Source organism: Natrix helvetica (assembly GCF_964273705.1).
Source record: "Natrix helvetica genome assembly, chromosome: 10".
NCBI classification, from domain to species: Eukaryota; Metazoa; Chordata; class Lepidosauria; order Squamata; family Natricidae; genus Natrix; species Natrix helvetica.
The window spans coordinates 9,872,383-9,886,540 of NC_138561.1; the positions used below are offsets into that span (position 1 = coordinate 9,872,383).

Consider the following 14,158-nt stretch of genomic DNA (forward strand, 5'->3'; position numbering starts at 1 on the left):
AGTGGAAAAGTCTGTCTCCACTGTTGCCAAAGTTCCCAACTTTTCTCTATGCCAAAATGATTAGATGAAGGACGTTGCCCTTGAAAATTTCCAAATTCAAGCTATACACCACAATAAAGGATATCAGATCTTTCCTAAAGTCAACCCAAAAAGGAGACTCAACAAAGGTTTGAACTACTTTCAGTCAAACGCTATCAGATGCATTTCACAGATCGATCCGTCCGTCCATCCATCCATCCATCCATCCATCCATCCATCCATCCACCCATCCATCCATGAAAGATTTTGGCAGTACTCATTCATTTCCAGCAAATGATGTGTGCTCTCCTAGGAGGAAATTTAGGATACACAATAGGAACAGTTTAAAAGTTAGATCTGGGGTGGGTGGTGGGTGGGAGGAAGGAGGCTAGCAGTGTTTCAGCAAAAGTTGGAGAAATAATTGTTTGGGATGCTTATGGACAGAGCACCTCCCTATAGTCTTTCCTCATTATGGGAAGATGTTGTTGAATACAAACATCATCCTAAGCCATCCTGAGATTTGCTACGCCGTGTGAATCTACCCATTGTGAGTAGATTCACCACCATTTACACCATCATTTATGGCTTAGCATACAGTGGGCAGCTATAACTGTGTAAATTCATTCGTGTTTGGACTTCATTTTAAATCTAAGTAATCATTTCTAGATTTGTACCCACATAAATACCTGCGAGTTTAAGGGGATGTTATAGGATGATCTGTTTCTTTATTTCTGATGATTACTGATTGTCAGGAAATAACCTGCTCCAGAGGGTCAACGTCATTGGTTGTCCTCTCCCCTCTTTGGAAGAGCTTTATAGCTCCCACTGCCTTAAGAAAGTTCAAAACATTTTTAAAGATCCATCTCATCCTGGGCACCCTTTTTCTTTTAACTGTTTCCATCTGGCAGACCATACAGGACAATAAAAACAAGGACAAATAGGCTGACAAAGAGCTTCTATACCAGGGCAGTAACAATACTAAATTCTACTGTATAGTGTAATATTATTGCAATATCAGGTTTTCAGTTTCAATTATATAGTATATGAAGGATGTGTGTTTGTGTTTTTAGAGTTATAATGTACACTGAAGATGGCATTTAATTTCGTTGTATAATGTGCAATGGCAATAAAGTAAACTAAACTAAACTAATCTAAATTTTTTGTAGCTGTTTGTGTGAGCCTGCTCATTTTTGTTTGTGCGAGGAACATTTAAGTTTTTAAAAAAACAATCATTTACCTGTATCTGATTTTTTTTTAAAAAAATGTTTTCTTTATCAAGGGGATCTTTTATGGTAAACAAACATGGATTGAAAACGTCCTTTCTTTATTGACTCTAGGACTACAGCATCTGCAAGTTGTCCAAGCATGATGGCTGAGATACATTGTTTAGCACCTCAGCGAGAATTAGGCTCACCTCAGTGGTAATGCTGACAAGGACTTCTCATATTTATGAGAAGCACAAAACACTTTTTGACAGAAGGATCAAAGAGACATTTTCTAAGCAAGGAGGACGAATCTTAGAAGGCATTGTTCCAAATCGACAACTGTGTTGGGAAGCAATAGGCATGCTGGTCAAGGAATTGTATTTCAGGTAAACTGGGTCTGTGGTTCACGGGTGGATGCAAAAATGCCCACAGGGTAAAAAATAGTGTGCACCTCCACTTCTTCGCATGGGCATCACTCCATTTAGAAGCCTGATGCAAACACCTTTGAGACCACATTTCTAACTTTTTCTCCTTTGAACGAGCACATGGTGAAATTCAGCAGAGATACAAAACAGTGGGAAAGGACACAGGACTGTTTGCATAGGAGGAGGGGGGAGATAAAATAACTGGAGAATGTTCTTGGTTCACCTATGACCATGATTGTGAATCTATGGCACACAAGCCGTCGCCCCAGCTCAGCTTCACCACGCATGCGCCTCCCACTGGCTAGCTGACTTTGGGGTCTCTGCCACGCATGCGTGGGTGGCGGGGTACATGTGAGAAACACATGTGCATGCGTAGGGGGGCAGACAGGTTGGTGTCCCCCAGTGGCTCTTTTTTGGTCCCAGGAGGCTGCAGGAAACTACTAGGCCCAAAATGGGGCACAGAAGAGTTGCGTGCACATGCACAGGGGGCATGGGGGAGTGCAAGGGGGGGGGACATGCATCAATGCCGAAAAGGTTAGCCATCACTGACCTATGATTTAAGCCAGGATTTTTTTTAAAAAAGAATCATAATTGTTGGAGAAGGACTGCCCTGGCTTCTATACATATAAAATCCAAGGTGGCTAATTTAATTTTGTCTTAGATTTATGACTTTGGTTCCTGTTTGACCCCATCCATTGTGTTTTTACAATAAACCAATGACACAAATTATGATTTATACCCAATTGGAGCTTCTATTGCATGGGAGGGTTTGTAATCTGGGGATTTCGGTTATAATTCAGTGTCATAAATATTGGAGATTGTATCACTTCTTTATATTGTTTTTATTTACTTTTTATATTTATATATTTACTTTTACTTGGTTTTATCCCACCTTTATTGTTTTTAAAATAACTCAAGGCAGAGAATATACTCCTTTTCTCCTCCAATTTTCCCCAGAATAAATAATCCAGTAGGATGGTTTGGGCTGACAGAGTGACTGGTCCAAAGTCACCTTGTTGGCTTTCATTGCTAATGCAGGACTAGAACTCACAGTCTCTTGGTTTCTAGCCTGCTGCTTTAACCACTAGGCAAAACCAAGTCAAGTTTTGACCCACTGAAGGAAATGGCAATAGATAGATAAGAAGAAAGGAGTTCATATCTTCTTGAATTGGATAATTCCAAGCCTAATATTAATAAGAAAGAGAGGGAGGGAGGGCGCTTTGTAAGAGCCAATTACAGGTAGTCCTTAACTTATGACCAGAACTCAACCCACAATTTCTGTTGCTAAGTGAGACATTTGTTATGTGAGTTTTGCCTCATTTTACGACCTTTCTTGCCACAGTTGTTGTTAAATGGATCACTGCCGTTGTTAAGTTAGTAACATGGCTGTTAAGTGACTCTGGCTTCCCCATTGAATGTGCTTGCCAGGTCAGAAAAGGTGATGATATGGTCTCGGCACACTGCAACTGTCATAGATATGAGCCAGTTACCAAGCATCTGAATTGCAATCACATGACCATGGAGATGTTGCAGCGGTCGTTAAGCGTGAAAAACAGTCATAAGTCACTTTTCTCAGTGCCTCTGTAAATTCAATCAGTCGCAAAACGAACGGAGGACGACCTGTGTTATTCTGCATTTTGTTTTAGTCTACAGTAGTCTGCAAAAATCGAGTGCCTACATGTAAAAACCTAATATGTAAGCAGGCTACAATTAGCACTTGGATTTCCTTCTGCCGTCCTTCCAGTAAGATAAGATGGAATAGGGTAGGTTAGAGAAGGATGGGATGGGATGGGCAGGGAAGGGAATTGAAGGGATGGGAAGGGATTGGGGTGGGGTGGGGTGGGATGGGATGGAATGGGAAGGGATTGGGATGGGAAGGGATTGAGATGGGGTGGGGTGGAATGGGATGGGATGTGAAGCGAAGGGATGGGATGACGTAACTTTTATTGTCCTTTTTTCTTTTTTCTTTACGGTGAGCAGCCTGGCCCACCATTAAAAATGAAATCCTTTTGCCTGCTCTCAAGACAAAGTGGATATCTACCCAAACACATACATAACACCCATATACACGTGCTGTATATACATACATAAATATATACCGGGACTTTATGAATGACTGTCCATTTGGAATACGTAGCGGAAAGAGGAAATTGGAGAGTTCACAAGGTTGGATGCTCTATGGAACAAAACGGCCACCGAATCTCGATGTTCTGCTCTGGATACCAGGAAGCCTCCTCCTCCTCCTCCTCTTCCTCCCAGAAGGTAACAAGGGAAACAGTAAAAGTGAAATGGGATTTCTGCTCTTTTCTTTTTATTCTCTGCTTCCCTTGAACCAAAAAGCCTCAGCCAAAAAAAAAGCCTGAGAGTGCTTTCAGAGTTGCTGACTTAGTCTCCATCCCTGATTGACCACCTGGGAGCTCGCCCTCTTTGGAATAGAATGATAGAATAGAAAAAAAAAAGGATAGAATAGAAAAAAGGATAGAATAGAATAGAATAGAATAGAATAAAGGAAAGAATAGAATAGAAAAAAGTATAGAATAGAATAGAATAGAATAGAATAAAGGAAAGAATAGAATAGAAAAAAGTATAGAATAGAAAAAAAGGATAGAATATAATAGAAAAAAGAATATAATAGAATAGAATAAAGAATAGAATAGAATAGAAAAAAGAATATAATAGAATAAAGAATAGACTATAATAGAAAAAAGAATAGAATAAAGGAAAGAATATAATAGAAAAAAAGGATAGAATATAATAGAAAAAAGAATAAAATAGAACAAAGGATAGAATAGAATAGAACAAAGGGTAGAATAGAATAGAAAAAAGAATAGAATAGAAAAAAGGATAGAATAGAAAAAAGAATAGAATAGAATAGAATAAAAGATAGAATAGAATAGAAAAAAGGATACAATAGAGTAGAATAGAATATAATAGAATAGAAAAAATGGAATTCTTTATTGGCCAAGTGTGATTGGACTCACAAGGAATTTGTCTTTGGTGCCAATGCTCTCAGTGTGAAAGAAAAATAAAATACATTCATCAAGAAGCATAAGATACAACACTTAGTGATAGTCATAGGTTAGTAATAAGCAATCAAATCACACTAGGAAACAAATGAAACGATATAAATTGTAAAGAGCCAAGCAACCGGATTATAATCATGAGTGGGAAGAGACAGGTACTAGGAAGAGCCGCTTCCTGTCCATCGCACCTGCCGCCCCCCGTGGATTGGCTGGGGCGACTTTTGGATTGCCTGAGGGGGAGGGGGGGAGGAAGGAGCTCTGCTGATAGCTCCGGACAGGCTGGGGGGGGGGGGAAGGCGGCTTTACTGGCCGGGCGGAAGTGCTGGAATTGCGCCCTTTCGCCCCACCTGAGAGAAAAGTGTCCATCCCTTGCTTGCTTGCTTGCTTGCTTGCTTGCGCGCGCGCTTCCTGATTGGCGACTCCGCCGCCTCCCCTCCCCTCCCCACCCGTGTCTCGCGCCCCCTCCCTCCCCCCCCCCACGAGGGGAGCCCTCCGCTCTCGCCGCGCAGCCATTTGGGCAGCTGCGCCTGGCGCTTCCCCTCCTGCGCCTTTTTCCTCGGGCGCGCGGGGCGGAGGCGTGGGGAAGAGGGCTTGCCCCCCGCGCCGGGCGTCTCTCGGGATGGGCTGCCCCGCGCCGGTGCCCGCCGCTGGGGGCGGTGCAGCGGGGGGAATGCCAAGGCGGGCTGCCCCCGGCGCTGTAAAACATGTGGTGGGGAGGGGAGCTGCCGCCGCACGGCTCGGCTGCTGCTGCTGTTGCTGCCGGTGGCGGTGACGGAGGCGGCGGCGGCGGCAGGTAGAGCCGTCCTTCCCCCCCCCCCACGCCCTCCACACTCCACCCCGATGTCCCGCGGAGACACCCAGGCGTTGCTTCCAGCTCTCCCCGTCGGCTTTTGCCCGTGGCGGTTGGCTAGAGCCCCTCCATGCACGCGCTCACCCTCCTCTGGCTGGGCAGCGTTGCGAAGGTAAGCGGGGCGCCTCCGCTTGTCAGGGTGGGGAGGTGGGATGGGTGGGAGACCCGGCCGGGGTCTCCCCGTTGTCCCTGGCGAGCAGAGCAAACCCTCCTCGAAATTTTCTCTTTTTTTCTTTCTTTTTTTCTAAATTTCTGCCTGGGGTTTTTCTTTTTTGTGTTTTCCCTCCTGTCTTTCTTTCTTTCTTTCTTTCTTTCTTTCTTTCTTTCTTTCTTTCTTTCTTTCTTTCTTTCTTTCTTTCTTTCTTTCTTTCTCTCTCTCTCTCTCTCTCTCTCTCTCTCTCTCTCTCTCTCTCTCTCTCTCTCTCTCTCTCTCTCTCTGTGTCTGTCTGTCTGTCTCTCTATTTATTTGTCTAGTTAGTTAGTTAGTTTGTCACTCATGTACAGGATAACAGGAATAAGAATAAACACGAATAAGAATATAGAAAATGGGGACAGTAGGACAGGGACGTTAGGCATGCTTTTCTCCTTCTTTCTTTCTCTTTCTCTTTCTCTCTGCAGATTCTCCAGTTGTGCTGCCTCGGTTGCGGTGTCGTGGTGGCAGTGTTACCCGGTGACAGCGGTGGCCTCGGCGCCTTCAACCAGGGTTGGTATTTTCCTTGAGCTCTCCACATTTTGGACAGGGCATCCCAAAGGAATCCTCCTTTTGGTCTTGCTGTGGGGGCGTGGGGGGGGGGAGGCAAAGGGGGAATGGCAGGAGAGTCAAATTTGGCTTGGAAGCCTTTCATTTTTTACACGCAAAGGTTGTTTTGCTGGAAATCGACAGAATACAGAATGGCAGTGATTGGAAGGGAGCTTGGCGGTCTTCTAGTCTGACATGTGTGCCCTGGCTTAAGTTTCCAGGTATAGCTCATCTAAAAAGCAAAAGGGGTTTTTTCCCCAGCCTTGAAGTGCTGAAATGGGGAAGATCCACTTCTAAAAGTGCCCAGGCTAAATTTTGCAGACCAGGTGTGTTAAAAATGTTGCAGTGCATGGGTAGATCTTTGGTGTATTATTGGCTTATGGCGTGTCCCTACTTCAGGTTATATCAGATGCTGAGGTTTAGCCAGGGTTGGGAGGCTGGTCTTGTCTGCTGGCACAATCCCTTAATCCCCCTGCCTTTCCTTCCTGGAACAAAATCTAAAGACATGTAAATGAAAGGACAATGTACTCAAGTTTTGCCCTCTGCTTGTGCTTCCTTCCTCTGTTGTAAGCTCCCTGGGGTGTAAATAATTCTCTTTATTCTGTCAATTGGAAGTGCACTGATGATACCCTTTGAGTAATGCCCCGAAGGTGCTTTTTGTCTTGGAAAGTCCAGTTTCCTTTTGAGGGGCGGAGGGGGGGGGAGAGAGAAAAAAGCACATTTGGGACAACAATAATCTGGATGATTGAGAATCTCTATAGATGCTTTGAGTAATGAGCATTATTCTACTTGTGTGCTTCTCTAGTTGGACTCAGGATGTTAGAATAGAATAGAATAGAGTAGAGTAGAATTCTTTATTGGCCAAGGGTGATTGGGCACACAAGGAATTTGTTTTTGGTGCATATGCTGTCAGTGTACATGAAAAGACAAGATGCATTTGTCAAGAATCATAAGGTACAACACTTAATGATAGTCATAGGATACAAATAAGCAATCAGGAAACCATCAATATCAATATAAATTGTAAGGATACAAGCAATAAAATTACAGTCATAAGTGGGAGGAGATGGGTGATAGGAACAATGAGAAGACTAATAGTAATAGTATTGCAGCCTTAGTGAATAGTTTGTTGTTTTTGGAAACATAAATGTTTTACTCTTAATTCTAATGGGGAAAAGACCACAAGAACTGCAAACTTGTACTCGCACCGCAGATTTACTGTATGTAGCTGTGAATGAAAGTTAGGTGAAATGACATGTGAGAATGCCCTTGGGAGACAGGAGGAAGAGCCTCAGACCAGACAAACATCAGGTAGAATATAGCTGAGCCCACAAAAGAGAAGAGACTGGGAAGCAGCTAGTTTTCCAAAGAGTACAAGGAAAAGAAGGGAGAAATACTTTTAGGCTTGCAAGATTGTGTTAATGAATCTTTACAATAAACATAGAGTTAGCACTCATAGCTGTGCTTCCTATCTGGACCACCTTGAATGGGTCCATTTGTTTCCCCCATGAGTTTCGGAGATCGGTTTGAAACAAGTGTACTTAATTCTTGATTAAACTTTCTTCCTGGAGCTTAAGGGGATGGGCATAACACTCCCTTTTCTGGTGTTTCCTCAATAGGTAGATTGGGCTAAGAGAAGACACTGGGCTACTTCTCTTAAGAGTAGATTCGAACCCAGGCTTCCCGAATCGTCATCCAAGATTGCAACTGCTCTTATTGCAAGACTTATTCAGGGAAAAATGTACCCCCGTAGAAACAAGAGGCAGGGGGGAAATAATTCTAGATCAATACTAGGGCAAATTCTTTCTCAATCCAGCCTCATAAAACACGCGTGTAGAAAAAAAAGTTACAGAGGAATACTTTAAAAAAAGAGGGAGAAAGAAAAAAGGTTAATCTCACTTTAAAAAAAGAAAAAGTTAAAAGCATAGCCACCAGAAAGAATTACTTGAAAATCCAGCCTTTCTAACTCTTTGCGCAGGGCGAGAATGGCGAGGGGGATGGGAAGCTAGTGAGAAGTCGCACTCTAGGAAAACATGTGTGAACAGGCAAAGAAGGATTCCTAGATTTCAAAGAGAGCTGGAGACGGAGAGGCATCCTTGATTGAAAGTTCATCTCACATTAAAGAAAAGAAGAAAGAAAAACAGACAAGAGGCTTCCAAGTACTTTCACCCAGTGCTTGTTGAATTCCTGTGCAGGCTGCAAGGAAAATGTTTTTAAACCGGTAGCATTATACGCTGCTTGAAGAGATCCTTGCAGGATTGCGGATACCCCAGTTAGCTCAGGAAGAAGTAGGATATCTTCACTAGCATGCTAATGAGCCTCGTTTCGTGGCCAAAAAAAAAGCATGCTGTTGTACGGAGTGTTTCCTCTGGAGTGTTGGAGCCTTTGCTCACCGAGGGGAATTCCCTCCTCATGCAGCTGCTTGTATTTTTGGCTACTGGCCTTGCTTAGCATCCTGAAAATTCCGATTTAGCGCTGCTGGTGAAAAGTGAGATGCTCTCGACAGAACATTTCCCCTCTCTCTACGGGGAAAAGCAAGCAAGGATGCCTCCATTTGCAAGCTTGTGAAGATGAGGAGATAATAAAAACTCCATTGAAAAATAACTTTGTTTCTCCACCCAAAGTGGGGAGGGCTGGGCTGGAAGGAAAGAGTAGATTTTCTTCCCGAGCTTACGGAAATGGAGAAAAGCAGCATAGTTTGGTTGCTTGCATTGGTTCCTTCGATTTCTTTTCCAGATTTAAGAAAAAAAAAAGAAGAAGTCCCACGCAAGGAGGAATTTAAAATTCATTATTAATAAATGCCAATGAAGAATAGATGGATAGTTTATTAGCCTTGTGACCATATCGAATGAAACAAAACCCCAATGAAAACCCAAAAGAATCTGATAACGATCTCCTAAAAATAGCCAACTTAAACCCCTATAAGAAGCTTACAAACTTAAAATACAAGCTGTTATCAGAGATCAGAAAACTAGCAGTTCAGCTGAGTGCTCCAGTCAGACCTACTGTGCTTTGGAAGCTGGAATCTAGAATTTAAAAGATGTGACACCATGCTTATCTCCTTTGTGAGCAGGGGGTTGGACTAGAAGACCTCCAAGATGCCTTCCAACTCTGTTATTCTGTTATCTTTTTTTGTTTGTTTTGGACACTGCTTCTCAAATGCTGTCGTTGTTGATGACACACAACCAATGTAGCTATGGCACTTTCAAAGTCCTTTTGAGTTCTGCAGTCAGAATAAATCTATTTATTGAACAAATTTCTATGGCTGCCCAGCTCATGCATCAGTCACTCTGGGTGGTTTACGACATTAAAACTCCACAACATAAAAAAACAAACATAAAACCTCATCCTGCTCCTTAGGTGTACTTGGCACTTGCTATCCTATAATCTGCATAGTTTGACAATCTTTGAGATTCTTCCACACCAATGATTTTCAATAGGATTCCTTCTGCAAGGAATCCAGAACCAGAAACAACTCTTGGTATCCTTGGCTATTTACTCAGGGCAAGCCTATCCTGCCCTTTCTTTATTCTACCTAGCAGAGGCGTTGGCAACCTTTAACACTCAAAGAGGCACAAACCGGAAGTCCCCTGTTCAATTCTGGAGCTGACCGGAAAACCCACCCCTTGCCATAGAGCAGGGGTGTCCAAACTTGGGAACGTTAAGACTTGTGGACTTCAATTCCCAGAATTCCCCAGCCAGCCATGCTGGCTGGGGAATTCTGGGAGTTGAAGTCCACAAGTCTTAAAGTTCTCAAGTTTGGACACCCCTGCCATAGAGTCTCTTCCAGGCACACCCTGCTACCCTCCAAACCGGAAGCTCCTCTCAAAATTGTGGTGCCGACTGGCGACAGGGAGCCGCAGCAGAGGGATGGAAGAGCCACATGCAGCTCCAGAGCCACAGGTTGCTGGCCCCTGACCTAGCGCAAGACAGATGGATCTGCCATCTTGGTAACTTCCCACAATGCCCTTGATTGGATAATAATGTGGGGGATTTGGGGAAATGAAGGGGAAGAGAGGAGCAACTTTCTGTTGCATATTTATATGATACTGAATGAGGTTTTTATAGCCTGATGGCAGGACAGAAGAGCCAGCAAAGGACACTGCGACTGAAAATCTCGAAGCCCAAAGTGCGAAGGGTAATTGACCCCATAATCTCTTGTGGGATGGAGTCTGGGCACCTGAATGGAGCTAGTAGAGTGTTTCAATGGCCGGATGCCCTTCGTTTCACCAATGCAGAGCTTTGTTCTGCAGATATATTCCCAGTGTGCCCAGAGGGAGAAAAATGTCTGCCTCTACCTAGGGGTAATCTTATTATGAGTTCCTACAGGAGCTCAACAGGGCATACTGTTGATGTACTCAAGAATTTCCCCCTAGACCCCATTGGGTGGGGGAAGGGCTAAGCTAAGAAGATTGTCTAGCATAGTTATATCATTGGTTTCCAATAAGGGTGATCCTTTGACAGCAAATAAATGACAAATGAATGATTCAAGAATGATCAGGAAAGTTTGCAGTTGCAGTATTCTGTCTTTCATGGCAGAATTGTTCCAACTAGACTGCAATTGCCCTGGGAGGGGGTGGGGAGCTTGGCCCCAAACAATTTATTTTACTGGCTTCAATTATAAGCGGCTCTAATTCAAACATGACTGTAAGTGGCTTATAAGGTAATACAAACGTAGTGCCATATTAAAACCAATTGCAACCTAAAAGGACTGTGCTCCCAGGAACAGCCATCAGCCTCCAAGCTCATGTTTCAAAAGAATTTGGGGCATCCGTGGCTGCATTGATAAATGAAAGACTACCCTTTTGAACCCAAGGAATGGTAGTGGCATCCTTGTTCCTCTAATTGTTTGTCTCCATTGATGCATCTCAGGAAAGTTAACTTTCAGAGTGTGGGAAGCACCCCTCCTAGAAGAATGAAATATTTTGGAGAAATATTAAAAATGCAGAATATTCTATTGCCCTGAATGAGAAATAGAGAAACATGCTCTTAAAAGCCAGAAAAGTAGACTCGGTCTCCCTCCCCCTAAGAAACTGAGGAGGCCATCTTTTAAAAATGCTGATTTGGTAATCCATTCAAGACAGGATTAAAACCTCAAAGAAATCAGCATCTAGGATTAATTACCATATTTTCCGGGGTATAAGACGCACTTCTCCTTCCCAAAAGAGGGTGAAAATATGGGTGCAACTTATACACTGAAAGTAGCCAAAAATGTGAGGCATGGAGAAGACGATGGTCTGTGGCAATCCTTGCAGCCTGGAACAGCTGATTGGGGGTATTCTGGGAGGCCGATCCACCCACCAATCAGCTGCTCATGCTGAATCAGGCTGCAATAATGTGTTGAAGCTTACCTGGCTGTTTGCTGCAAGGGCGTGCCAGAGTTTGCAGCAGCAATCACATTCAGAAAGCACACACAAGTAACTGATTCAGCAAGATTCAATAACTTCTCCTTATATATAATGTAATACATTAAGCAGGTTTTCCAATGTGGTAGTTCAGCAGAGAAGTTTCACTTTCAGTTTTAGTTTCAGATATCAGCACAGCCTGCAGCTTTAGTACAGAACAAGCCATGCCCAGGCTCTTTGCTGTCTCCTTCCTTGTTGCTCACACAGCAAATACTGTTTGTTTCCAAACAGCTCTCAACTCTCTCACACACTGACAGGATGCTAGCCAGATGAATACCATGGATGCTGGTAGGCAGAGGCAGAATTTTATTTTCTTATTTTCCTCCCCAAAAACTAAGGTGTGTCTTACGCTCTGGTGCGTCTTATAGTCCAAAAAATATGGTATATTTGTTAAACAAGATTTCAAATCCAAGGAAGCCAGCCCTTTAGACTCATTGCCGGCCTTTGCAAGACACACTAATTAAAATCAAATAAGAAAATGCACAAAACAAGTCTCTAAATTACAAAATGCTGTAGAACGAACTGTATAAAAATCCATGCACTTGTCAAACCAATTGGTCAGCTGCTGGTGATTCTGTTCACCAATAAACCATCTTTCCCATCAGCCTCCATGTTTCCAGTGTCTTTCTCCCAGCTTGGAACTGAACCAGATGGATTTTTCTTCCAACGAGGAATCCATAAGACCGAGAAAGACCCACCTCCCTTCCAAAATGCTTATGGGGGATGAAGCCTGGCGGTTAACCCCGTTCTCAACCTTCTTCCAGATTACATCTTTGTCGTTCCGGTCGAGGTGGACTCCAGCGGATCCTACCTCTCGCATGACATTTGGCACAGCGCCCGGAGGAAGAGATCCACCGTGAGCTCAAAAGCTTCCTTGCACTATAGGTTTTCAGCCTTTGGACAGGAACTGCATCTCGAGCTGAAGCCCTCGGACTTTCTGAGCCATAATGTGACTGTCCAGGTGCTTGGAAAAGATGGCATTGAAGATTCTCAGGTTCGTGACATTGAACAGTGTTTCTATCAGGGATTTATAAGGAACTACAGTTCTTCTTCCGTTGCCATATCCACGTGCACAGGTTTGGTAAGTGTTATGTGTTGCTGCTCAGTTTTCAGACTTCTACTCCACTTGTTCTCTCCTGTTAGCTTAAGGCTGATTTAAAGTTGCCTGCCACTGCCTACAGCTGTTGCTTCGTACCTATGCTACTAAGTCCCCAAGGTGCTTTCTCAAAAGGCAACTGGGCTTTCTTTCTTTTTTTAGATTTTTTAAAATTATTATTTCCCTTCTACAACACATTACAGTCATTATATCAACATTGTTATGTCATCATATCTGCACATGTATATAATATTTCGCTTCTATATTTACACAACTTTATACACAGTTCTATGTGTATTTATATATGTTTTTCGGCTTAATTAATTTTCTTCTTTTGCAGCCATTTGTACCAATTGTTCCAAATTTCATAATATTCCGACTCTTCTTTATCTCTTCTGTGCTCCTTTGGCGTTTAGTCATGCGGGTCACATGACTACGGAGATGTCTTTGGATAGCGCTGGCTCTTCAGCTTTGAAATAGAGATGAACACTGCCCCCTAGAGTCGGGAACGACTAGCACATAAGTTCGAGGGGAGCCTTTACCTTATGTGCAAGGGTTTTGAATTGTATGTATCCAGTCAGTCATTGCTTAGTAACCAAATGAACTGTATCTTGATGTGATGTGCGAAGCCAACCTCTGGTATCAATGTGGTGCTTGTAACTTCCACCATCCATACCTCCTCCTCCCTTTTCCGCAATTAGTTTGCCCTATTCATTTTAGTCCTGGCAATTAAACAAACAGTTGCATTGCTTTGCATGGTTGGCGGCCCTAATCAACCTGTTGTTCGTTTCATTAGCAGTAGCTTCCCCACAATGCAAGTGCAGTGGCCTGTTCTTTCAAGCCCAAAGCGTCACGTTGGGATTTGGAAGCAATTGTGTTTTAATAGACGGCAGGGATCCTTTGAAGCTTGCTCTGGAGTCTATGTGTGAGCAGTTCAGAAAAACCTTTTCCCTCAGCTGCTGCTTTTGCTGTGCTCCGCCAGCAGCCAACAGAGCTGGCAGTAGATTTGGACAGTGAGGAGGTTGGGGAGGAACCTGGGCCAGTCCTGGAGTCTGGGGAAGGCTCTGATGAGGGCTCTGTGTCGGAGGCAGAGAGGGGGCCAGGGCCGTCTGACAGTTATCAGCTGCATTCAGAGTCAGCTAGAGCCTGTTCCCAGTGTGGGCATGAGCAAAGTTGCCAGACAATGAACAGGGGTTGACTTGGGAGTAAGGCCACAGGTGAATGATGAATGGCCCCTCCCAGAGGAAACAAAAGAGGAGCAAAAGGGGAGTGGAGTTTTCAGGAGACAATTAGTTCGCTTAGTTGGTTCCTGACTCTCTGAAACTCCTTGCCAAGTATTGCAGATATCGGCCTGTCAGCTCTCCAAGCCAGATAAGGCCTGTGACTGTAAATCCTCT

General features: G+C 43.6%; 1 protein-coding gene across 1 annotated transcript in view; it reads left to right on the top strand.

Annotated features, from left to right (window-relative positions):
- Positions 1 to 5,591: 5,591 nt before the first annotated feature.
- Positions 5,592 to 14,158, top strand: part of ADAMTS18 (ADAM metallopeptidase with thrombospondin type 1 motif 18) — a gene marked incomplete at its 5' end in the record, with an annotated part of 90,123 nt that continues 81,556 nt past the window's right edge. The window contains 3 exons of the mRNA XM_081963101.1: positions 5,592 to 5,633; positions 6,140 to 6,224; positions 12,430 to 12,746. Of these exons, the coding sequence (XP_081819227.1) occupies positions 5,592 to 5,633; positions 6,140 to 6,224; positions 12,430 to 12,746 (444 nt within the window). The remainder of the gene's footprint in view (positions 5,634 to 6,139; positions 6,225 to 12,429; positions 12,747 to 14,158) is intronic.